Below are 25,383 nucleotides of genomic sequence, written 5' to 3' on the forward strand. Positions count from 1 at the left end.
ACAAACGCTGTGCCCTACACCCCCAGGCTCTGCTAGCGCTCAGTCTCTCAGTCTCTCCCTCTCTCTCTCTCTTTTTTTTTTTTTTTGCATTTGCACGGGATTGTGGGAGGAAGCGGAGCGCAGCCAGACACCCCGCCGCCCGCCCCCCTTCCCCTCCCCCCTCCCCCAGCCGCCTTGTGCAAAGATGGCTGCACCGTGAGCGCAGAGGAGGAGGAGGCGGCGGCGGCGGCGGCGAGAGAGCGAGCACCCAGCGCCTGCACCCACCCCGGGGCCGCCCGGGACGCCCCCTCCCGAGCGCTCTCCCCCTCTTCTCTCTTGCAAGCGCGGGGGCAAAGGCGGAGACAGCGGGGTCCCTCCCCCCCTTTCCCTCCTCCAGGGGGAACCCCCCTTCCCCCCTTCTTGGCTCAGCGGCTGCACCCTCTCCCTTGCCCGCCCCTCGGTCCCTGCCCCCTCCCTCCCCCGCCCGGGGCCTTCCCGGGCCTTCGGCGGCTGCAAAGAAAAAGAGCGAGAGAAAAGGGGGAAAAAAAAAAGCAGCGGAGGGAGCGGCGGCGGAGGAGAGCGCGCGCGCGCCCCCTCCTTTCCCCCTCCCTCCCCCTCCCCCCAATTTCCACCGCGGCCAATTCATGGACAGGAACTACCCCAGCGCCGGCTTCGGGGACCCGCTCGGCGCCGGGGCGGGATGGAGTTACGAGAGGTCAGCGAAAGCTAGGTAAGGAGCTGAGGGTGGCCTGGAGAAAGGGGCCAAGGGGTGGGGGCCGGCCCGGCCGGGCCCGCCCGGCGACGCGTGCATTGCAAACTCCCCTCCGGCTTGCAAGGGAGCGGCCTTCTTAGGTTTGTAACAACGCCGCCGCCCCAGTTTGCAAATTGCAAACTCCGCTAAAGCCAGCTCCAGCTTGCAAAGGGAGAAATGCAGCGGGAAAATAGGGGTGCAAAACAATTTCAGACGTAAAGGCCTTGAGAAGGTGGGAGGGACTGGCGAAGCAAGGCCTGGGCTTCCCCCCATCCTTGGATTCCCAGCTTGTTGACCCCTCCCCCCGGCGCCCCTAGGTTCTGCTCTTGCAAAGGTGGAAGGAGAGGAGAATTAAAACGCAGACCTGGGGGTCACGCACCCCCTCCTAGGTCCTATTGTTCCGGGATTGCGCGAGGCTGAGCCACTCGGGCCCTCCCCCCCAAGAAATTCCGCGCGCAGAGTGGGCACGGGGCCCCGCCCCCTTCTTAAGCTAGGGTTCTATGTGTGTAGGGGGGGGTCTGGCACTTGGGACACGCCCCCTTTAACTCCCCACCCGCAAAGGCAGAGAATCCTAGTTGATGGCCACGAGTGTGTTTGCCCTCTTGAGTCTCGGCCGCAGATTGGGGCCGTTGCATGCACAGTCGAATGTTTGCCGTGTGCGTTTGTGTGTGGGAGCATGGGTCTTGTAAGTGCGTGGCTGGCAGTGTGTTCACATGTGAATTTCTCCCTTTCCTGCTGCTTATCAGTGTCGCGCCCTCACTCTTCACCTGTCCCCGAACCCCCCCCTTCCCACACCTGGGTTTCCCAGTGTGTCAGGATTTCTCATGTGGGACTCCTCCCTCTGTGCCTTTTCTTCTCTGTGGGTGAGTTTACCCATTTGTCCACATACCTGACTTTGCATGGGCCCATGCATTTGAACCTCAACCCCTGGGGATGGACGGTATTCATGTTCGCACTTGTACCTGGTACTTTCCCCGGTTCCTATCCCCTCCCCACCCTCTATTCCTTATTGAGAACAACCTACCTACTGCTCCCGACGTGGTTTGCAAAACCCCATGAAGTTCAGGGCCTACGCCATTCCAGTGAAGTTGCCCACGTGCACTCTGAAGTTGACCCCACTGTCTGTGTCACGGCCACATGGGTGTGTGTTGGGGGGTCCGGTAGGAGGTGTGTACCTTTTATGTTTTCAACTCAGGAAGCTTCCTCCGTCTTGCACCCTTTCCCCTGTTTGCCTGTGTGCCTGCCTGCATAAATGTAAGACTATCCGAGCTCTATTTACTGAGGATCTGGAGTGAGGGCCATTTTTGTGACTCTTGAATTGGACAGCCCAGTTCCCCTGTCTTCTTACTTTAGAGTCCAGGTTTCCTTGGGATAACCCCCTCATCAGCTGGAAGGTTCCCCCAAACTCCCCGGGGATTTCCTGAGCTCCCTTCTCAGAAGGCAGCTTGGGAGGACGTTCTGACATCTCCCCCTTCTCCCCAGCTTGGTCTATGGCAGCTCCAGGACCTCGCACCCCGAGACGGACATCTTACACCGCCAGGCCTATGCGGCCCCCCACCCACTGCAAAGCTATGCCACCAACCACCACCCCGCAGGTACGGCCCCATCCCGCCCGGCTTATCCTGGCCCTCCCTCGGAGAGAGCTGGTTGGCTGCTGAAAGTTCCGCCCATCCTAATTGGCCGTGCCCTGTGTCATGGCCCTCCCCTTGCTGGCTGTCCTCTGATTGGTTGGCTGTGAGGCTGCTGGTTGCTGCTTAATTTCACGCCGGATTCGTCCTCCCAGTCTCTGATCCCACCCCTTTTGCTCTATTGGCCGGGTCTCTTCAGCCCCCAAATCCCACCTTCTCTTCCAGGCTTTTCCGCCTCTTTCCAGCCTACCCCAACCCTTTCCCTCGGGGTTCATCCCATTAGCTCCCTTGCCCTCTGAATTCTTCCTGAGTTCCTTCCCTGATTGGCTCCGATCCTTTGGCTCTCTCTCTCTCGGTTTTCTTAGGTTTGCCCACTACCTTATACTGCCCCTTTGGCCTTGCCTCCCATGGTTCTGATTGGCTTCCTTGCTTTCATCCTGACGTATTCCCCCGCTCCTCCCCAGACGTACTAAGAGACTATGCTATCCACTTTGACCTCTGACCTTCCTGGTCGACTCCTTCCTTCACTTCCTCCCTATCTATTTTCCCGGGATCCTGCCACCTTGGCTTAACCCCTTCTGACTTGTTTTTAGATCCTTCTGTGACTCCCATTGCCATAATTTCTCCTTACTAGAATTGCCCATATCTCCGCCCGCCACCCACTTGCTGGAGATTCTACCCATTCACGCTGGTCTCCTTTACGTCTGGATTTTTTCTACTCTTTCAGTGGCTGTTTCCCACCTGGCTCTCTGCTGCCACTTGGATTGCACCTATCCCGCTCTACTGTGTCCCTTTCTTTTTTCCCTCCCCTTGGCCATTTTAGCTTCATTCCATCCCTTTTCTCCTCTTTGGAACTGCCCCTCTCTGTCTTCCAGCCCATTTCCCTGACTCCACTTGATTTGGCTACTTCCCTTCCTCAACCCCACCTGGTCTCTCACCCACCTGACTCTGCCCTCCTGTCCCTGGCCAGGCCTCTCTGGACTCTTCGACACTGGCCTCCACCACGCAGGCTCAGCAGGGCCCGACGCCTCCGTCATGAACCTCATTTCTGCCCTGGAGTCCCGGGGCCCCCAGCCAGGCCCCTCTGCCTCCTCTCTCCTCTCCCAGTTCCGTAGTCCTTCCTGGCAAACAGGTAAGCCCACTGCCACTCCTGGAGGGTTAGGGTGGGGCTGGCTCGTGGTCTGCTCTGACCTCCAGTCTTCTCCATCATCCCTAGCTATGCACACACCAGGCCCCACGGAGCTCTTCATCTCGGGTGCCCTACCGGCTTCCAGCACCTTTCCGTCCTCCTCTGCCCTGTCTGCCTACCAGCACCCAGCTTCCTTCGGCAGCCGTCCCTTTCCAGTACCTTCATCCCTCAGCCTCCAGGACCCCCCATTCAGTCCTCCTGCTAATGGGCTCCTGTCCCCTCATGATGTGCTGCACCTGAAGCCCTCGCAGGCACCCACGGTACCCTCCTCGTTGGGCTTTGAGCGCCTGGCAGGGGGTGGTGTGCTGGGGCCTGCTGGCCTTGGCCCGGCCCAGACTCCCCCTTACCGCCCTGGCCCCCCAGATCCACCCCCACCTCCCCGCCACCTCCCCACTCAGTTCAATCTGCTGGCTTCCTCTTCCGCTGCCGCCGCTGCTGCCGCTGAACAGTCCTCCCCACAGCTCTACAACTTCTCGGGTGCTGCCCCAGGCCCACCGCCCCCTGAGCGGGCCCTGCCCCGCCAGGACACCGTCATCAAGCACTACCAGCGACCAGCCAGTGCCCAGCCCCCACCCCCTCCGCCACCAGCCCATGCCCTGCAGCACTACCTGAGTTGTGGAGGCAGCTACCCCTCCATGGGCCACCGGGCCAACTTGGCCTGCAGTCCCCTGGGGGGTGGGGAGCCTTCCCCGGGCGCTGGTGAACCTAGCAAGGCAGGTCCCAGTGGAGCCACGGCTGGAACGTCAGGTCGGGCCACGGGCCCTGAGGCGGCTGGGGGAGGTGGGGCTGGGGGTGGTGGTGGAGGTTACCGCCCCATCATTCAGTCGCCCGGTTATAAGACAGGCAAAGGTGGTTATGGAGCAGCTGCTGGGGGTGCCACCAGGCCCCCACCACCTCGCTCGACTGCTACACCTAAATGCCAGAGCCTGGGTGGGCCAGCAGCAGCCTACGCCACTGGGAAGACCTCTGGGGCGGGTGGGGCTGGGGGCCAGGCCTATTCTCCTGGTCAGCCCCAAGGGCTCCTGGGACCACAGGCCTATGGGCAGGGGTTTGGAGGGGGTCAAGCACAGGACTTGAGCAAAGGGCCCAGTTACTCAGGGGGTCCTCCACAGCCCCCTAGTGGCCCACCACCTCCTGGCCTAGCCACATGTCAGAGTTACTCTCCAGATCAGCTGCAGGGGCAGCTCTACGGGGTACAGGGAGAGCCTTATCCAGGCCCAGCTGCCCACTCCCAAGGGTTGCCCACAGCCAGCCCCTCGCTCAGCTATAGTACTGGCCATTCCCCAGCACTCTCAGGCCATGGAGGTGGCTGGGGACCCAGCTCCTTGGGAGGTGGTGGGGAGGCCAGCCCTTCTCACATCATCCGTCCTCTGCAGTCGCCTCCTGCTACCGGCCGCCCGCCTGGAGTCGGCTCTCCAGGAGCCCCTGGCAAATACCTGAGCTCAGTTTTGGCCTCAGCCCCGTTCCTGGCTCCCCCAGGAGCTGGTAGCTATGCAACTGGAGCAGGTGGCTACAAGGGCAAGGGCGATGGCTCTGAGCTGCTGGCCGGCCCTGGTGGGCCTCCTGCTGAGCGCACTGAGGATGAGGAGTTCCTTATCCAGCACCTCCTGCAGGCCCCCAGCCCACCTCGGACCTCAGGGGCAGATGGCTTGGTGGGCGAGGATGGGGCAGCAGATGCCTCCAAGGGACTTGGGGGCAGTGGCGGAGCTGGGGGACCGCCAGGCACACCCTACGAGTTGGCCAAGGAAGACCCTCAGAGGTACCACTTGCAGAGTGTTATCCGAACCAGCGCCAGCCTGGATGAAGGTGCCACAGCAGCCCTGGAGTTGGGCCTGGGGAGGCTGAAGGAGAAGAAGAAAGGGCCAGAACGGGCTGGCGAGACCCCTGAGGGACTGGCCACCTCAGTTGTCCACTATGGGGCAGGAGCCAAGGAGCTGGGGGCCTTCTTGCAGAAGAGTCCACCACCCCCACCTCCTACTGCCCAGCCGGCCCAGCCCACCCCCCATGGCCTCCTCCTGGAGGCTGGAGGCCCTGACCTCCCTCTGGTGCTGCCTCCACCTCCCCCCCAGCTGCTCCCCTCAGTCCTCAGCCATGCCCCTAGCCCCTCTCCCAGTGCCCCCAAAGTTGGTGTCCACCTCCTTGAGCCAACCACCCGTGATGGGGCACCCCAGCCACCCCCACCCCCACCTCCACCACCCATGCCCCTCCAGCTTGAGGCCCACCTGCGCAGCCATGGCCTGGAGCCCGCAGCCCCCAGCCCTCGTCTCCGACCGGAGGAGAGCCTAGAGCCTCCAGGTGCCATGCAAGAATTGCTTGGGGCTCTGGAGCCACTGCCCCCAGGGCCTGGGGACACCGGTGTGGGCCCACCTAACTCGGAGGGCAAGGATCCTGCGGGTGCCTATCGAAGCCCCAGCCCACAAGGCCCCAAGGCCCCTCGCTTTGTGCCGCTCACCTCCATCTGCTTCCCTGACTCCTTGCTCCAGGATGAGGAGCGCAGCTTCTTCCCCACCATGGAGGAGATGTTTGGTGGCGGGGCCGCAGATGACTATGGCAAGACTGGGCAGCCAGAGGATGAGGGTGATCCCAAGGCTGGTGCTGGCCCACCTCCAGGCCCCCCCACCTATGACCCCTATGGGCCCTACTGCCCAGCTCGGGCATCTGGAGCTGGGCCTGAGACACCGGGCCTGGGTCTGGACCCCAACAAGCCCCCAGAGCTGCCCTCCACGGTCAACGCTGAGCCACTGGGCCTGATCCAGAGTGGGCCGCACCAGGCGGCGCCCCCACCCCCACCTCCTCCCCCACCGCCTCCACCACCTGCCTCGGAGCCCAAGGGCGGCCTCACCTCGCCCATTTTCTGCTCAACCAAGCCAAAGAAGCTGCTCAAGACGTCCTCTTTCCACCTGCTGCGACGCCGCGACCCACCCTTCCAGACTCCCAAGAAGCTGTATGCCCAGGAGTATGAGTTTGAGGCCGATGAGGACAAGGCCGATGTGCCCGCAGACATTCGCCTCAATCCCCGGCGCCTGCCTGACCTGGTTTCCAGCTGCCGCTCCCGGCCAGCCCTGTCACCCCTGGGTGACATCGACTTCTGCCCACCTAACCCAGGCCCTGATGGCCCTCGGCGCCGAGGCCGCAAGCCCACCAAGGCGAAGCGAGATGGTCCTCCCCGGCCCCGTGGTCGGCCCCGGATCCGCCCACTGGAGGTCCCCACCACTGCTGGGCCAGCCTCAGCCTCCACACCCAGTGATGGGGCCAAGAAACCCCGGGGCAGAGGCCGGGGTAGGGGAAGAAAGGCTGAGGAGGCTGGGGGCACCCGGCTGGAGCCCCTGAAGCCACTTAAGGTGAGAGGGACTTGGTCTTGTAGGGGTCTTGAGGTTTAGATAAAGGAAGGGATTGCGGTCACGTTGTTGATTCTAGGCACTGGAGATACAGGTTTATATTAAACCTGAGGTCAGGCTGAGGTGTAGAATTCCAGGATGGCAGTAATCCTGAAATCCAAGAACTGAAATGTGCAGTCTAACCAAAACGGTGACTAGAGCTTGGGTTCTTAGGTCCTTCACTCTGAAAGCTAAGCAATCCAGGATCCTGTATTCCTGTTCTTGGGGAAGAGGATCTGGGCCCCTGAACTGGCCAGTAGCAGAGATCAGAGTGTTTTGAGGGAAGAACTGTAGCCCTTGAGAAAGGTCTGTGGAACTCAGTTCTAGCACGCCACAGGCTGAGGGTTGGGCTTTGGACTTCTGGTTCTTAAGTGTGGGGGCTGGGGCTGGGGACTGGACTCCTGGGCTCTGACTTCCCACTATCCCTGTGTCTAGATCAAGTTGTCTGTGCCCAAGACTGGTGAGGGGCTGGGAGCCTCGTCAGGTGATGCCATGTCAGGTGCTGACCACAACAGCCTGGACTCAAGCCTGACCCGGGAGAAGATCGAGGCCAAGATCAAAGAGGTGGAGGAGAAGCAGCCAGAGATGAAGTCAGGCTTCATGGCCTCCTTCCTGGACTTCCTCAAGTCAGGCAAGCGTCACCCGCCACTGTACCAAGCAGGCCTGACGCCCCCACTCAGTCCCCCCAAAAGTGTGCCACCTTCTGTGCCAGCCCGAGGCCTGCAGCCCCAGCCGCCTGCTGCACCCACCGTGCCACACCCACCACCTGCTGGCACCTTTGGGCTGGGGGGTGCTCTGGAGGCTGCGGAGAGTGAGGGGCTGGGGCTGGGCTGCCCTTCTCCCTGCAAGCGACTGGATGAGGAGCTGAAGCGGAACCTTGAGACGCTGCCCTCTTTCTCCTCGGATGAGGAAGACTCTGTGGCCAAGAACCGGGACCTACAGGAGAGCATCTCGTCAGCCATTTCTGCCCTTGATGACCCACCCCTCGCTGGGCCTAAGGACACTTCCACCCCAGAGGGGCCGCCCTTGACCACTGCATCTGCAGTCCCAGGGCCACCCCCTCTCCCTGGGCTCCCCAGTACCAACAGCAATGGCACACCTGGTGAGCTCCAAGAAGGTAGTCTGGGAGTGGAGCAGGCAATTTAGTTTGTTATGGTCACTAGATAGAGTTGTTCAGGTTACACACTGATTAGGGGTTTCCTTGGAGGTGATGTTACACGTGGTGAAGGTCTGGTGTTCAGAGGTGCTAAGCACACTAACAGATTCCAAGCTGGGCCTTGGAGAATGCGGAGGTCAGGGCAGGTTATAAATTATGGGGACAGGTTTTAAGGCTAGTGGAGCTTGAGAAGGTCTCAAAGAGAGCAGCCAGTGACGTATGGTGAGGACAGGGGGTCTGGAGCAGGGAGACTTGGAGAGGAGTAGGTCTGATGGTAGGCAGGAGGGACGGGGTCTGTGTGGAGTTCTGTCTTGGGACAGGCTTTAAATGGAAACTAGGATTTTAATGGGAACAAACATGGGAGGGGGCATTAAAGGGGCTTGAGGTCTCAGGAGTGTCAGGAATGGAGAGATCTTTTCAGGGGGGAAGTAGAAAGGCAGGGAGTAGAATGAGGGAGTGAGGTACAACAGGTGTCTGGAGAAAGATGGGAAGTGCCAGAGTGTTCTGAGCAGAGTGTCAAGGTCAGGAGAATCTTGGAAGGGCTGAGGGCACAGGTTGGAGAAGTGCCAGTTGAGGGGTTGGGAGCTCCTTGGAGCGTTAGGGGAACTTTAAAATATCTGTGGGGCTCAAAGAAAGTACATCAGGAAGGAAGTTGGTAGATTGGAATATATAGTGACCGTCCCCCAGTTGGAGAGCACCCTGGGGAAAGGACAGGGAAGGGTTCAGGGAAGGACAAGACCCCCAAGGAGGAAACAGAGGCACAGAGAGGTTGGCTTCAAGGAAGGGCGAGGCACAGTGGCACATGACTGTAATCCTGTGAATTGGAGGCTGAAGCAGGAGGAGGGAGGAGTTCAAGGCCAACCTCGGCAACTAAGTGAGACCCTGTCTCAAATAAAAAGGACTGGGAATGTGTCTCAGGGGTTGAGCACCCCCCCAGGCTCAATCCCCAGTACTAGGGAAAAAAGAAAAAAAAAAGCTGGGTGCCGTGATGTAAGTCCATAATCCCAGTGGCTTGGGAGGCTGAGGCAGGGGGTCAAAGTGAAAGTCAGCCCCAGAAACTTAAGAGAGGCCTTGAGCAACTCAGCAAGACCCTGTCTCCAAATAAAATATAAACAAAAAGGGCTGGGAATGTGGAATGGTTAAGCATCCCTGGGTTCAATCCCTGGTCCAAAAAAAAAAAAAAAGAAAGAAAAAGCCAGACAAGGGCTTTGAGAAACTCAGAGAGGTGATTCAAGACTGAAAAGAGTATTGGGGATGGGAGCCTGGTTTCATGGGCTCCATGTAGTTCCTGGACCTGGGAAGGGGCCCTGAGACTGTGGCAAAGGACTGCTGGGAGGCTGAGTGGTGATTAGTGACAGGCTGTTAGCACAGGAAGGGGTGTCTGAGGACAAGAGGAGCATCAGCAACAGTGAATAGCATGTGGAACTGATGTCCCTCTCTCCCCCAGAGCCCCCGTTGCTGGAGGAGAAACCCCCACCCTCCCCGCCTCCTGCCCCGGTGCCTCAGCCTCAGCCTCAGCCTCAGCCTCAGCCTCAACCTCAACCTCCACCACCCCCACCGCCACCAGCGCCAGCCCCAGCCCCAGTCCCAGCCCTGCCCTCACCACCCCCACTGGTGGCCCCTGTGGCCAGCTCACCGCCTCCACCACAGCCACCACCGCAGCCAGCCCTGCCCTCGCCGCCACCACCCCCACCCCCACCAGTTGCTGCCCCACCAGTTGCCCCTCCTGAGGAACCCGCTGCCCCGTCTCCTGAGGACCCTGAGCCGCCAGATGCCCGGCCCCTGCACCTGGCCAAGAAGCAGGAGACAGCAGCTGTGTGTGGGGAGACTGATGAGGAGGCCGGCGAGAGCGGTGGAGAGGGCATCTTCAGGGAGCGGGACGAGTTTGTCATCCGTGCTGAAGACATCCCTTCACTCAAGGTGAGTCCCGGCCCCCCCAAAAAACTGGGCCTGATGGATTTGGTCATTTGATCTTGGGGACTGCAGGTGTAGTGATGACTGAGATGGACTTGCCAAGTTCCCCTCGAATTCATGGTCTCCCTAGAGGTGGCCAGTTGGGACAGCATGGTCTGAGGGGACCCATGGCGCCTCTGAGAGGGTACTAGTGTGCACTACATATTACCAAAAACGGGATTTAAAAAGATCGTTCGTTAATGCTTATCGCAGTCTGTGGGGGGTGCCAGGGGTCCAGGGTGGAGCCAAGGCTCGGGTCTTGGGGACTTGGAATGTGACAGGAGTAGCAGAGAGAGGCTTCTTTGAGATGGGCTGTGCTGGAAACGGGAGGCACTGGCAGAGCAGCCTGGCACAGGACCTCTCATGCAAGCGAGCTATAGGTTTGGGAGTACACTGCATCAGGCCGGACCTGAGGTGCTTGTGGAGACCTGTCCTTCGCCAGTTCAGCTACTCCACAGCAGGGGTTGGCAACCTCTGGTCCCCCCGGGCCTAATCCAGCCCACTGCCTGTTTTTGCAAATAAAGTTTTATTGGCACACGCACACATTCACTCACTGACATGTCATCTCTGGCTGTTTTCCCCATACAGTGGCAGTGTAGAGCTGGTCCACAAAGCCAGAAATATTTCCTGCCTGGACTGTTACTGAAAAAGGTTGCTGACTTGGCTGTGCGTGGTTCACTGGGCACATGGAGTTGGATCAGAGGATTAATGTGATAGGTGTCAGATGAGGGTGGTGACATCGAGGCCAGCACAGTGCTTGCTTTGTGCAGGGTATGAGTCAGAGCCTGCACTCAGTAGGTCAGTGGGCTGCTGTCACCCTTATGGTGGCACCAAAGAATAAGGCCATTCTCCGCATCAGTCACTGTCATTGAGTGGGTCTCCTCAATGGAGGAGGATCAGTGTTTGGCCCTTGATGTATTACTTTGTTGAATTGAATTTGGATGTTGGTTCTTCCAAAACACAGATGAAAAGATTATAAGAACTATGACTGCATGTTCTTTGTAAATGTGTTCTGTGAGGTGAACTGGGCCTATTTTTTTCTGTATCATTGTTGGTCTGTTTAATTGTGGGAAAAGTAGGAGGAGTGAAATATGTGTACTCATTACTCAGGTTCCAGCATCACCTTCTGGCCTGTCCCATTTCCACTCTGCTGTCTGCCCCCAACTCCCACCCTGTCAGTCCCAGGTGGCATATTCTTTTTCTGTATTATAGCTCCAGCATTATTTTGACACGTGCAAAATAGCATTTGTAAGAGATACACAAGTTGTAAAGGGAAATGCTAGAATGAGTGCCAGAACATTCTCAACACCTCCAGTCTCAGGTGTCCCTCCCTGGCCCATCTTCCTGTGTCCCCAGGCTTATACTTAGTGCTCTGTGTGTATTATCTCAATTTTTTATCACATTTCTGAGGCTGATGGACAGGTGAGGAAGAAATAGGAAGAAATAGGAAGAAATGAAACCAATAGGAATGCCACCAACTCCCCCCGCAGCCCCACACACTAGGGATGGAGCCCAGGGGTGCTTAACCACTGAGCCACATCCAGAGTCCTTTTTGTATTTTATTTAGAGACAAGGTCTCACTGAGTTGCTGAGGCTGGCTATTTTTTGTTTTATAAATTTTTTTTTGTTGTTGTCAGTGGACTTTTATTTTATTTATTTATATATGGTGCTGAGAATTGAACCCAGTGCCTGACACATGCTAGGCAAGCGCTCCACCACTGAGCTACAGCTACAGCCCCAGCCCCCGAGGCTGACTTTGAACTCAAGGTGATCCTGCCCTAGCCTGCCGAGTGGCTGAGATTATAGGTGTGTGCACTGTACCCTGCCATGTTTTTCCTTATAAGAGACCGCTATCCTCGTTTTTTCAAAGGATGAAATAGGCTCAGATAGGTCAAGGTCAAGTCATTCCTACTAAGGGTTACTCTCCCCATTTTATAGGAAAGGCACCCGAGGTTCGAGAGACAAAATAGCTTCCCAGGTGGATTTTGCAGGTGGAGATCCACACCCAGCCCTGCCAACCCCAGGAGCCATGTACTCAGCCCCAGTCCCAGCAGTGCACCGGGTCTGTTTTAACCAAAAGGCGGTAACAATGGCCAGGGGTGTCATAGCTGGCACTAGGCCAAGTGAGTGTGACCCTGGGGTGAGGATCATGCCATCCCCATTTCACAGATGAGGAAGTTCACCAACACACAGGGAGTCTCTCCGCTGGCAGGTGCCTACGTGGGATTGGGGCCAGGGCTATCTGACACCACTTCCCAGCTGGTGTGGAGCAGGGGAAGGGGCCAGGCAAGGACTCGGATGCTTAAAATACAACTGGGGTGTGCATTGTGGTGGGGGATGCAGAGCCACAAGCCTGGGCTCTGTGGCAAGCACCCAGGCTCATGCCTGGCCCTGGAGGCCGGGCCAGCTGGCAGCAGGCTTAGGAGCCCAGCTTTGCCGTTGCCCTGACTGAAAAATCTTAGCCACTTCCCAGCTGGACTGCTGTCCGTCTTCCTGAGCCTGTTTCCTCACTGCGGCCATCATGTCAGCACCTCTCTCATACAGTGTCATGGGGACATAAGTGTCAGGGCTTCAAGCCATTCTCCGACAGTGGGTGACACGCGAAGGTGTATAAATGTTTTCAGTTGCTCCCCTTGGGGACCCTGGGCGGGCCTGAGTGTGGGGCTTGGCAAATGTTTCCCATGAAGGGCCAGATGACGTTCCAGGCTTCACAGGACACACATAGCCCGTGGGGCATTCTTCTTTGTGACTCTGCTGTGACTGTTGGTGGTGGTGATTTTTACAATCCTTTAAGACAGTACAAACCATTCTTCATAGCTCTGTGGTAAGAGCGCTTTCTTGGACTCTGGGTTCAATTCCCCAGTACTACATAAAAATGAAAACAAAGTTGGGCTTTCTCTTCACTGAAAGATCCTACGAAATTATCCCTGGGTCATTGTTTGTTCCAGAAAAACCATCCAAAAGAAAAATCTTGTGGACCACGTATGTGATTTTAAACTTTTCTATCCCCACATTTATAAAAGATAACTATAAGAAGTATCTTTTATAAAGGATAAAAAGTCAAAATTAGCCATAGGAGTATATTTCACTTAATCTAAATATCTAAAATATTTCAATCTATAATTTGATACAGAAACTTTATTGGAGCGGGGGTGGTGCTGGGTATGGAACCCAGGATCTTGTGCATGCTCAGCAAGTGCTCTACCCCTGAACTACATCCTCAGCCCCCAGCATGATGAATGACGTTTTAATATGATTAACTGAGATATTAAGACAAAAATAGACTGGGCATGGTGGCACATGCCTGTGATCCTAGCAGCTGGGAGGCTGAGGCAGGAGAATTGCAAGTTCAAAGCCAGCCTCAGCAACTCAGCAAGACCGTGTCACTAAATAAAATACAAAAAAGGGCTGGGGATGTGGGTCAGTGGTTAAGCACTTCTAGATTCAGTCTCTAGTACCAAAAAAAAAAAAGAAAAGTTGATTTGCATTCTTTTTTGTGTACTGAGTCTTCAGATCCCCTGAACATTTCACGCTGTGGAAAGTTATCGCTTGGACTGGCTGCATTTCCAGTGCCAAAGAGCTGTATGAGGGTGGGCTGTTGAATTGGACAATAGGGCTAGTCTGTTCTACTTCAGTGTCTCATCTGTAGAATGGGAAAGATGTGAACTCCCAGTTCCTGGGGATGTGTTGAAGATGAAGCAGAGTGTATTACTCTGAGGATGTAAAGTGGAGAAGGGTGTGAGCCATCCTAGCAGAGGGAGTGACTTGTGTGAAGGCCCTATTATGGAGAAGCGTGGCATGTTTGTGGTGTGCAGGCTCAAGTGGCTGGACCATGCATGCTGAATCTGGGAAGGGGCCAGATCCTATAGGACTGTGTTTAGATTGATGGCTGTTGTTGAAGACCTTAGCCTTTGTTGCTAGTGCCCCTGGACAGCCACGAGATAGGGAGGTGACTGGAGAGGTGTCCAGGCCAAGAAGGCCATCTGTCCATAGCTGTGTCCTGTGATTCCTGTGATTGACTTGACTTCCCTGTTAATGGGACATTGTAACTTTTTTTTTTTTTTTTTCTTTTTCATAAAGATGGGTCTGGCTGTGTTGCCCAGGGCTCAGGCAGTCCTCCTGCTTCAGCTCCAGAGCAGCTGGGACTATAGGCACACCACCAAACAAGCCAAACTTTCTTGTTAATACTGCGTCTGGGTTCTTTTAGCTCAGTTGCTTACAACCCTGGCTGAACTTCTCACAACTCAAATTCTCAGGAAAGAATCTGGTTGGTCCTGTTCAGTATTTGGGGCCAAGATAAGGTTAGTGATTTTGCCTATCTACTGGCTGCCCCCGATCAGATCTCCAGTCGGCTGCGACTTCCATGGTGTAGGGTTGTGGACAGGGCAGCTTCCCTAGTGACTGGAAGTGGACCTGGCGGGTGTTAGGATTGACATGATGAGAGACTGGAAGGGAGGGGCTTGGGACTGACTGGCCCTGATTAGGGAATGGGCAAAGATGACACCAGGGGTTGGCCTGATGACGGGGTGGCATCTTAGGAGGAAGACTGATTTGGGGAAAGACAACCTCAGGTGAGCCTGAGGGGACTGACCTCAGTCCCCTAGAGTCAGCAGATTTCTCAGAGGATACAGATGGGGAGAGGTTGGAGTCTGAACAGGAGGTGTCCCCTCGCTCTGATGACTTCCTAGAAGGTTCTTGAGAACTGGAACAGGAAGTATCATATTCATAAGTCTGGAATTATCTGCTGATCTTTGAAGGGTTGGGATGGCCTGTTGGGCAGGGTGCCGGAGAAGGCAGAATACATTGAGATAAATAAACTCTTGTGCCAGGCTAAGGGATCTGCATTTGGGACCCTGGAAGGTTTTGTAGCAGGACAGCATGTGGCCTGAAATGGGTTCTTCATCTTTGAACCTCTGACCTGGTCCCTGAGTTTACTGAAAGGGAGGAATGGGAACCATGTGTACCTTGGAAGAAAGGATTTGGTCAGGGTTCCTGCATTCCTGACTCATTGGGCCTCAGCCCTGTATGCCACTCCAGCCTTTCTGAACCTCCTTTTCAGCAAGTTATCATACCCCTTCTTTTTTGTGTGTGATTTTATTTTGAACCACCAGTTGTATCCTTCCTTCCTTCCTTCCTTCCTTCCTTCAGAAGCCCTTCTTTGCATTCCTGGCTAATGATCCAGGAGTCAAAAATTGAGGGTGTGAAAGCAAATAGCCCCAAACTAAGCATAGACAGCCATTACCTAGCATTCAGGACCCTGTGTTGGAGCTGGTACCCATGGAAGGCATCACTAATAAATTCTAGCACTTGCTATGGCCAAGTGCAAAGCTCAAGGCAGCCATGACTAATCAACTGTATCATCATCTGAGTTTTGACTTGGATTCTTTTCATATAGAGATTGCCCTTCATTCATTACTGCGTTGTCACAATGCCCAGGGTACAGTTCCTACTCTGTTCTTATTCTTACTTATATTGTCAGTTGCTTTTTTCTACACCAAACCTTTGCAGAAGGTTCCTTCCAGGGACTCATCACTTCTTCCAGGGAGCATTCTTGGATTCAGATTGAATTTGAGGTCCCTCCTCCAAGGTCCACTGTGTTGGGGGAATCAGCATTAGCATGTTCATTACTGTGTGTGCCTCCTCTGCTGTTCCCTTGGCTCCTCAAGGTCAGATGCTGAGTCTGACCCCCGTTCTTTGGCACTGGTGGGTAGGGAGCAGGCAGGACAGAGGGGAGCCTTTACAATCCTGTGTTGTGGATAGGCGGATTAAGTGGGCTCAGTAACCTGTCACCTGTTTCTTCTTGGTGTAAGCCACAGACCACCCTGTTTTGTTTATTTGTCTCTCTTGTTACCTGTTTCAGTGAAGGCCCCAAAAAGGCTTTGTTGGTATCTTAGTCCCTTCAGGCTGCTGTACCAAAATGCCCTAGACTGGATGGCTTATAAACAACTAGATGGCTTAGAATCTCGCAGTTCTGGAGGCTGGAAATTCAAGATCAAGGTGCCAGCATATTTGGTGTGGCGGCTTCCTGGTTCCTTGCTGTGTCCTCACATAGCAGAAGGGGGCAAGGCTGCTTCCAGAGGCCACCACAGTGGTGATTAGGTATCAGTGTGTGAATCTGGGGGGGCCATGAGGATTCAGATCATAGCAGTGGATCTCATTCACTGCGGCAACTCTGTGTCCAGCAGGGGTTTGTGTCTGTCAAATGGTGGGTGGATGCTCAGGGCTCGTCAGTACTTTTAAGTCACACAGGAAGCTTTGTACTCTCATACCGGAAAGCTGGAATAACACAAATCCTTTGGCAAAAGAATAAACAGCCTGATCAGGAATTATCAGCTGGGCATGGGGAAATCAGGGCCAGGTTCAAGCTGCAGCACAGGGCTGGGGGCCTCATGGGGCCAAGGACTGCTTGTCAGTAGGTGGTTGGTGCTTAAGGACTCTGCATTTCCATAAGGGGATGGTGAGGGAGGCCAGGGGGCAGGGATGGGGACAATAGGTGCTAGAGCAGGGGCTGACCCTGCCCTTCTCTCTGCACCCCTTCTTTTCAGCTAGCACTGCAGACAGGGCGCGAGCCCCCACCCATCTGGCGAGTTCAGAAGGCGCTTCTGCAGAAATTCACTCCGGAGATCAAGGACGGCCAGAGGCAGTTTTGTGCCACCAGTAACGTAAGCCTACAGAGAGGAGTGAGGACTTGGGGGCCCCAGGGGAATGCCTGTTACCAAAATTCCCCTCATGTTCCACTCTGACCCATCCTGGCTCCAAGGTGCATCTGGAAGGAAGTGTTCAGCTCCCAGCAGGCTGGCGACGGCTGGCTGCCTTGGTGTCCCTGGGTGGGGTGGGAGACCTGGGTGGCAGCTACCTGACTGGGGTGGATGGACTTTCTCATGTGCTTCTTGCCCTCCATAGTATTTGGGGTATTTTGGTGATGCGAAAAACCGGTACCAGCGCCTCTACGTAAAGTTTCTGGAAAACGTCAACAAGAAGGATTACGTGAGGGTCTGTGCTCGGAAACCCTGGCACCGGCCCCCAGTGCCAGTCAGGTACTTACAGTGGGGGACACAGGCAGGTGGCAGGCAGCTCCCACATGCCTGGAGGTGGAGCATTTGAGTGAGGGAAATAGGGGCGGTGGGTGGAGACAGAGGTAGGAGACAGAGATCCAGAGAGCGAGTGGAGTATGGAGATCCAGATAAGTAAACAGCGGCCAGAGAGGGATCAGAGACCCAGCATGAGGGCAGGTGTTGTTTGGAGAACAGTGGTTCAGGAGGGGATTCCAAGGAGAATTTGGGATTCTCGCGGGCTGCTGACTGCAGTCCTTTTCTGTTCTCTTGCAGGCGCTCCGGGCAGGCGAAGGTCCCTCCATCTGCAGGGGGCAGTGCTGCGCCTCCACCCAAGACCCCAGCACCACCTCCCAAGCCTGAGACCCCCGAGAAGGCAACATCCGAGAAGCCCCCAGAGCAGATGCCAGAGACAGCAGTCCCTGAGACCCCTGCCCCTGAGAAGTCGTCCCCACCACGACCTGTGGAGAAGGAAAAGGAGAAGGAGAAGGAGAGGGTGACACGGGGGGAGCGGCCATCACGAGGCGAGCGGGCCACAGGCGGGCGGCAGGCACGGCTCGAGCGGAGCCTCACCACAGGACAGCCTGCCACCTCCCGGCTGCCCAAGGCGCGGCCCACCAAAGTCAAGGCTGAGCCCCCACCTAAGAAGAGGAAGAAGTGGCTGAAGGAGGCTGCGGGCAATGCCTCGGCTGGTGGAGGCCCACCAGGCAGCTCCTCCGACTCAGAGTCGTCCCCCGGCGCCCCCAGCGAGGATGGTGAGGCCCCCAGCAGCTGCAGGCCGAGCGGGAGGCACGGGGAAGGCCTCAGGCCTTAGGCCTTCAGGAGGAGGCAGGGGTGAGCGCTGACCAGCGGCCTCCAGGTAGCCTCAGCAGGGACAGGAAGCGTGATAAACTACAGAAAACGCAAAAGCCAACCATTAAGTGGACCCTGACTGCATGACAGCTGTTTTCTGAGTCCATGCCACATATTAACTTGCTTACCTTTCACAGCCATCCCAAGGGGTAGGTACTGCGCATCCCAAATGCAGGTGAGGAAACTGAGGCACCAAAAGAGTGTGCGTAGCCCGTATTGGGTCCTACCAGAGTTGCGTGCAGATGACAGTGCCCCAGGCTCAGTTCCTTGACACTGTGCTCCTTTGGCTCAGTATAGGCAGGTCCCCAGGGCTGAGAAGGATGTGGGACCAGCCTCTATCCTGGGGCCCAGAGTTGGTGGTGATTCCTATCACTCACTGAGTGATCCTGATGAAAGTGCATAACTTCTTTGTGCCTCGGTGACCTTGCCTGTAAAATGGGCTAATAGACAAAGCTCACAGAAGAATGCTTGTCCAGAGTAGGCACCTGACGGGCGCCCCATGTCTGCCTGGTACAGCACTGTGTTTCCAGGGCTTGAAAGGTCTGGTTCACGATGACAGTAGCAACGACTCTATTTATGTATGAGTGTGTGTGTGTACATGTGGGTATGTGTGTAAAACAAAGGTAATAGCTAACGTTATTGTGAGCATAATGCTCACTATGTGCCCAGGCTTCATCTGAAGCATTTACATGTTGGCTTTCTTTTTAATCTTTACATCAAACCTGTTGAGGTAGGTGCTTTTGAATTATCCTCATTTTACTGCTCATGAGGCTGAAGCAGAAGGATTACAAGTTCCAGGTCAGCCTCAACAACTTAATGAGACCTACTCTCAAAAAATAAAAAGGGCTGGGGATGTAGTTCAGTGGTAGAGTGCCCCTGTGTTCAGTCCCCAGTACTGGGGAAAAAAAATCATTTTAAAGATGAGGATATTGAAACACCAAAAGGTTACATGAGTTACCCAAGGGCACACACTTTTAGATGTACTGCAGGGGTAGTTGTTATCAACAAAGATTAGAAATACAGCAGGTCAAGTAAAGAGTGGTAGAATTCTCTTTCCACAAGAGCCCTGATATAGCAGGTTCATGGAAAATAAAATACTCTTCCTCAAGATTGTCTGGGGTCCCAGCTTCCTTCTCTCTGTGCTTGCCTCAACCACATGATCAGAGGTGGCCCAGAAGTCCTGCAACTGCAGTCCTGCCAGTAGGAAGGGGCACTAGGGCATGATGGCCTGGCCTTTTAAACAGAACTGCCAGGTCTGGGTGTAGCTAGCACTGTCTTTTCACATCCTGTTGGCAAGAGCTGGGTCACGTGACCACACAAAGCTGCCAGAGGGAGCCTGGGAGATGTAGTTTCTTAACTTGGCAGACTGTTCCATTAAGAACTCTGTAGTCTTTCCTTTTCTGGCCCTAAATTTTCTGTTTTTTAATTTGTGAGCGGGATATGCTGGGAATTGAACTCAGGGATGTTTTACCACTGCACTGCATCCCCAGTTTTTTTTTTTTTTTAAATGTTGAGGCAAGTTCTTACTGAATTGCCAAGGGTCTCACCAAGTTGCTAATGATGGCCTCAAACTTGGGATCTTCCTGCCTCAGCCTCCCAGGTTGCTGGCATTGCAGGTGTGTACCACTGTGCCCTACTTCTCTTGTCTTTTCTTTAAAAAGCAGGTCTATTGACCCGATTCACACACTGCGCCAGGCCCTTTGTTGCTTATTGAACACCTCTGACTTGGCCTGCTCCCACAACTTGCAGTAAGCTCAAGCCCTATTTTTTCCCCTTGGTAACCCCACAGACCTCCCCTAAGCCCCTAGGACTTCGGAGTTCCTTGTCCTGGTTTCCCTGTGGTAGGAACAACCCCACCAACTACCTAGTCACAATACTAGATCATTCTGGAAGCCATCTTCACCTCTTAATCATTGCTCACCCCCACAGCTGGACAGTCTGCAGCTCTGGACAGTCTGCCGTGACTGACCCTAACCATTCATTCTCACAGCCCCAACCCAGTTCAGCAGTTGTAGTCCTCCAGGTTGTCCCTCCAGGGCCTCAGGGGATTTTCTATATGTATATCTACCACTCCTTTGCTCACAGCTTTCTATGGCTCCTAGTACTTACCAGAAAAAGCCCTGCCCTTTCCGCCTCCTTGGAGGGCTGTTGTCTGGCCTGCACTCGGCTATGTAGGCCCAGCGCCTGGTACCCCCCCTTAGTCTTGGGCCTTACTTAGGATGTGATCTCTCTGAATTGACTCACTGTTGTAGAAACCAGTTTTGCTATTTATTTAGGCTTGATTGAAGCCACACTGAACTAGGCAAAATTAAATGTTTATTGCCCTCAAATGTTTTTTTCTTACCACTCAAGACTCAGCTCTTAGCTGGGCGCGGTGACTTACGCCTGTAATCTCAGCAACTCAAGAGGCGGAGGCAGGAGGATTGCACAGTCAAGGCCAACCTCCGCAATAGCAAGGCCCTGATGTGAAAAGGACTGGGGATGTAGTGCAGTGGTAAAGCACCCCTGGGTTCATTCCCCAGTACCAAAAAATCACCCTCATGGGACCTCGAAGCCTCACTGCCTACCCAGGTGGGGTCTATACCTCCTTTGAGCTCACTGTGCCTGTGATTCCGCCAGTAGACTTTAACCTGCCTGAGATCAGGGATTTCTCTCCTGGTCCTCAGTGTTGAGAGTAGTATTTGCCACACAGGTGGCCTCAAGCAAAGATGAACTAGTGAGCCTATGTCCCATTTCCCCCCAGAGCGGGCTGTACCAGGGCGTCTGCTAAAGACCCGGGCAATGCGTGAGATGTACCGGAGCTACGTGGAGATGTTGGTGAGCACAGCCCTCGACCCAGACATGATCCAGGCCCTGGAAGACACGCATGGTGAGCTGGCCTCTGAGGGAGGAGTGCTGGGACTGGACTCCTATCTGAGGGAGGAGGGAATTTAGAGACCCTAGCCCCTGGCCCCACCTTGGCCCTGTGCATTGTGTGCTCTGGCTCTCTGACACTACCTCATCTTACAGATGAGCTGTACCTGCCACCCATGCGGAAGATCGATGGCCTCCTGAATGAGCACAAGAAAAAAGTCCTGAAGCGGCTGTCACTGAGCCCGGCCCTGCAGGTGCTTGGGGGCCTGGGTAGGGGCTGTTTGTGACCCAGGGGGCAGGCATGAAGGAGACCTGTGGGGATGGTTAGAAGGGAATCACTTTCCTGGGCTTACTTAGTTGGGAGAAAAGCTGAAGGCAGGAGTATCAGGAAGCGTTCCTAGATTCTCAGCAGCCCTAGAGGCCTTGGGATGGTGTGGGGCTGGGGGCTAGGCTGTCGGGAATCTCAGCAGAGCACAGTTATGGAGGACAAGTTTAGAAACACAGGCTGCACCCAAGGCTGGCACAGGAGCAGCTGATCTCCTGAGCTTCTCTGTCACCATAATGCAGGCTCTCAGAATTCTAGGCTTCAAAGTGCGGTCATCTGTGTGATTTCCCTTCCCGAGTGGCCTCGGGTGCATCGGGGCAGCTCTGAGAACTCTGGGATCCAGGGTTAGTCCCTCTCTGAGGATTCCGGCTAGGGTGTCAGTTTGGCACTGAGAATTCTAGGTTGACTCAGAATTCTGGGATAGAATGTTAATCTGGCTTTGAAAATACTGGGACAGTATATGTGTGACTCTGAGAATTCTCGGATGGAATATCATCCGACTTGGAGATGCGTGGTGGGAAGTCAGTCTGACTCAGGATATGGGATAGAGTTGGTCTGGTGCTGAGATTTGTGGGTAGAATGTTCATTTTGCTCAGAATTCTGGATAGTACTTTAGGATAACTGAGAATTTGGGAATGGATATTAAGAATTTTATATGGGACAGGTGCAGCGGCGCACACCTGTAATCCCAGTGGCTCAGGAGGCTGAAGCAGGAGGATCTGAAGTTCAAAGCCAGCCTCAGCAACGGCAAGGCATTAAGCAACTTAGTGTGGCTCTGTCTCTAAATAAAAATACAAAATAGGGTTGGGGGTGTGGGGGTGTGGTTCAGTGGTTGAGTGGCCCTGGGTTCGATACCCAGTAGCAAAAATAAAAATTTATATGGTAAATCCCAGTGGCTCATGAGGCTGAAGCAGAAGGATTGAAAGTTCAAAGCCAGCCTTAGCAACTTGGTGAGGCCCTGAGCAATTCAGTGAGACCCTGTCTCTAAATAACATAAAAAAGGGCTGGGGATATGGCTCAGTGGGTACACACCCCTAGGTTCAATCCCCAGTACCAAAAAATTTTTTAAAAATTAAAGAAGAAAAATAATTTTATATGGTAAATGATCAATGCTGGGTTTGAAAATTCTGGGATGTGTGTTAGGTAGCTTGGAGAATTAGATTCTGACAACTTTAGAGGATGTTAGTCTAGAGTATGAATTTTAAGATTCACTGTTACTCTGTCACTGAGGATTTTGGGTGGGGTGTTATACTCAGCTTATGCTATGGTTGCATCCTGATAAACCTATCTTAAATTGGAAGTATCAAAAGTCAAAAATGAATTTAATGCACCTCGCCATCCAGACTCATAGCTGAGCAACACGCCAAGCTGTGTAGTTCCAGTTTTTTCATCTCATGGCTGCGGGGACTGACTGAGAGCTGTGGCTCACCATCCCTGCCCAGCATCTCGAGAGAGGATCAGACCACATAACGCTGGCCCGGGAAAAGATGCAAATGCAGATCCAAAGTTGAATTTCTACTGAGTGTGTATTGCTTTCACACCATTGTAACGTGAAAAAAATCATTAAGTCCAAACATCACAAGTTGGGGGTCTGTCTATATAGAGTATTAGGGTAGGTCTGAGAATGATGGGGTGGAACATTAGCCTGGTTTTAGAATTCTGGAATTCAGCCAGGTGCAGTGGTGCATGCCTATAATCGCAGCAACTTAGAGGCAGGAAGATTGAGAGTTCAGAGCCAGCCTCAGCAACTTGGTGAGGCCCTAAGCAACTTAGCAAGACTCTGTCTCAAAATAAAAATTAATTAAAAAAGAGCTGGGAATGTAGCTCAGTGGTTGAGTGCCCCTGGGTTCAATTACCAGTAACAAAAAAAGAAAAAGAAAAAAAAAAATGAGGCAGGTCTTGCTGCTAAGTTGCCCAGTTTGACCTCAAACTTAGCCACCATACCTGGCTCCTACCCTGAATTCTCAGTCAGTTTAAAACTCCAAGAACTCAGGGATAGTTAAAGGCTGTGATGAGAAATTGGGGTGAAACATTAGGTGGCCTTTGAAAATCCTTGGATTTGATCTTAGGTTGCCTCTGATGCTTCTGGGTAGGACATTGGTCTGGTTCTGAGAATCCTGGGATAGATGGTGAAGCTGTTGCTAAGAATTGTAGGTGGAACTTGTTACCTCTGAGCTTCTGGGCTGGGCCAGAAATCACAGTGTAAGGGTCATTGGACAGGCCCAGGCTTTTTTGTCCTTTGAGGAGACCCAGACCCCTGAGTGTCTCTCCCACTCTGCAGCCTGGAGGAAACGGAGACACCAGATGACTGGGGATCTGAGACCTGGGTGTTGGGTGTGTGGGTCCAGGGAGGTGGCTGACTGACCCCTGGGGCTTCCCACAGGACGCCCTGCACACGTTCCCACAGCTGCAAGTAGAGCAGAGTGGGGAAGGCTCCCCTGAGGAGGGGGCGGTGCGGCTGCGGCCGGCCGGGGAACCCTACAACCGCAAGACGCTCAGCAAGCTCAAGAGGAGTGTGGTCCGAGCCCAGGTGGGGAGTCAGGCCTGAAGAGGGCTGGGTGGGTGGGGAGCCTGTGCAGAGCAGGTCAGAGGGTCTGAGGCTTCTCCACCCTTCCACCCAGGAGTTCAAGGTTGAACTGGAGAAATCGGGATACTACACACTCTACCATTCACTCCACCACTATAAATACCACACCTTCCTGCGCTGCCGGGACCAGGTGAGCCTCCCCATAGCACCTGTCACCCTGGGATTTCAACCTTCATGACCTCCTCTCTGGACCCAGGGGTCCAGGCCCAGCCCTCCTCCCTCAGACCCAGGGGTCCAGGCCCAGCCCTCCTCCCTCAGACCCAGGGGTCTAGGCCCAGCCCTCCTCCCTCAGACCCAGGGGTCCAGGCCCAGCCCTCCTCCCTCAGCCCTGAGAGACCTAGGTCCCCAAGTCCCATTTGGCTTGGGTCTAAGAATCCAGCTGCCAGCCCTTCCTCCCTAGCACACTGATACTGAGGCCCTAGTCCCTCCCTCCCAGCTTCCTGTTTAACCCCTGCAGACCCTGGCCATCGAGGGCGGTGCGGAGGACCTGGGCCAGGAGGAGGTGGTCCAGCAGTGTATGCGGAACCAGCCATGGCTGGAGCAGCTCTTTGACTCCTTCAGCGACCTGCTGGCCCAAGCACAGGCCCACAGCCGCTGCGGGTGACCCCACCCCACTTGGGGAGGGCACCTCCTCCCTGAACCGAAAATTGGGACAGAACTGTGTCCTCAGGAGCTAACCCCTGGGCTCCGTTGCTGCCAGGATACGGGGGGGTCACTGGTCAGGGTGTGTCCGTGCTGCACCCCCAGGGCAGGGTTCAGAGTTTGACTACCCCCTCTCCCGAGCCCTCTCTTCTCCCTCCCCATTCCTCCCACTGTTCGGTGTACAGAGAAATTATTTATATATATGTATAAATGTCTATTTAGTAACGGTTTCCCTCTCCCCTTGTCCCAATCCTCCACCTCCATGGCCATAGCCCCGCCCCCTCCACCTTGTACATAATGTATAGGAAAAGTCTATGTATGGTTGAGGGGGGTGGGGTGGCTTCAGAGTGCTGGGGGAACCCCTCCCTCCCAAGCCCCTCATACAGGCCAAGATCTTTGCTAAAGGCCATTCCCTCCCCAGGGCATTCAGCGATGGGTGGGATGGGGAAAACGCATCTTGTTAATTATTTTTAATCTTATTTATTGTACATACCTGGGGCAGGGTGGGGCTGGGGAGGTGGAGGGGGGGAGAAGGGTCCCTACCCTCTACCCCTCCCACTCCTTTTCTACAGCAGTTTGTCTGTGTCTGTCCCTCACCCACAGCCCCCTTCCATTGTCATCTGAATGTGGTTCTATTTTTTAATCAGTCCCTCTTCCCGTCCTCCGCCCTCTGTCCTGGTCCCCACCCTTCCCCCACCATCCCTAGTCTCTTGCTCTTTCTTGGGCTTCTGTACAACTCACCTTGTATACACTGTGTACACACAACCAGCCAAACAAAACCCAACGGCAAACACTTTACTGTAGGCTGGAGTGCCTCTATCCTGCGACGTTTGGGTGGGCACAGGGTCTGGAAAAGGACTTTTTGATAACTCTGGGAGGTAAAAGGCCTGAGGTTGGTATATGGGGTGTGGGCTGTGTAACAAGCCACCCCACCTTGAAATCTAATGACTTCAAACAGCCAACACCGATTGTCTTCAGTTCCTGAAGATCAGGAGTTTGGGGCCTAGTCCCCACTGTCCTAGAGTCTGTCATGAGGACA

General features: G+C 54.7%; 1 protein-coding gene across 1 annotated transcript; it reads left to right on the forward strand.

Moving 5' to 3' along the window:
• Nucleotides 1–155: 155 nt before the first annotated feature.
• Nucleotides 156–25,142, forward strand: PRR12 (proline rich 12). Its single transcript, XM_079119457.1, has 14 exons — nucleotides 156–709; nucleotides 2,213–2,325; nucleotides 3,329–3,490; nucleotides 3,575–6,888; nucleotides 7,360–8,026; nucleotides 9,528–10,000; nucleotides 16,579–16,695; nucleotides 16,937–17,070; nucleotides 17,362–17,840; nucleotides 20,681–20,806; nucleotides 20,947–21,044; nucleotides 23,499–23,645; nucleotides 23,737–23,832; nucleotides 24,160–25,142. The coding sequence occupies exons 1-14, from the start codon at nucleotides 624–626 to the stop codon at nucleotides 24,304–24,306; spliced, it is 6,159 nt and encodes a 2,052-aa protein (XP_078975583.1). The 5' UTR covers nucleotides 156–623; the 3' UTR covers nucleotides 24,307–25,142.
• Nucleotides 25,143–25,383: the final 241 nt, after the last annotated feature.

The sequence above is a fragment of the Sciurus vulgaris genome (genome assembly GCF_902686455.1).
Source record: "Sciurus vulgaris genome assembly, chromosome: 17".
Taxonomy (NCBI): Eukaryota; Metazoa; Chordata; class Mammalia; order Rodentia; family Sciuridae; genus Sciurus; species Sciurus vulgaris.

What these genes read in the sequence shown, in the direction of transcription:
- PRR12 (XM_079119457.1), top strand. Translation starts at nt 624, where the DNA reads ATGGACAGGAACTACCCCAGCGCCGGCTTCGGGGACCCGCTCGGCGCC. An exon ending in AAGACATCCCTTCACTCAAG is followed by an intron (nt 10,001 to 16,578) that starts GTGAGTCCCGGC and finishes CCTTCTTTTCAG; the next exon opens with CTAGCACTGCAGACAGGGCG. An exon ending in TCCTGCGCTGCCGGGACCAG is followed by an intron (nt 23,833 to 24,159) that starts GTGAGCCTCCCC and finishes TAACCCCTGCAG; the next exon opens with ACCCTGGCCATCGAGGGCGG.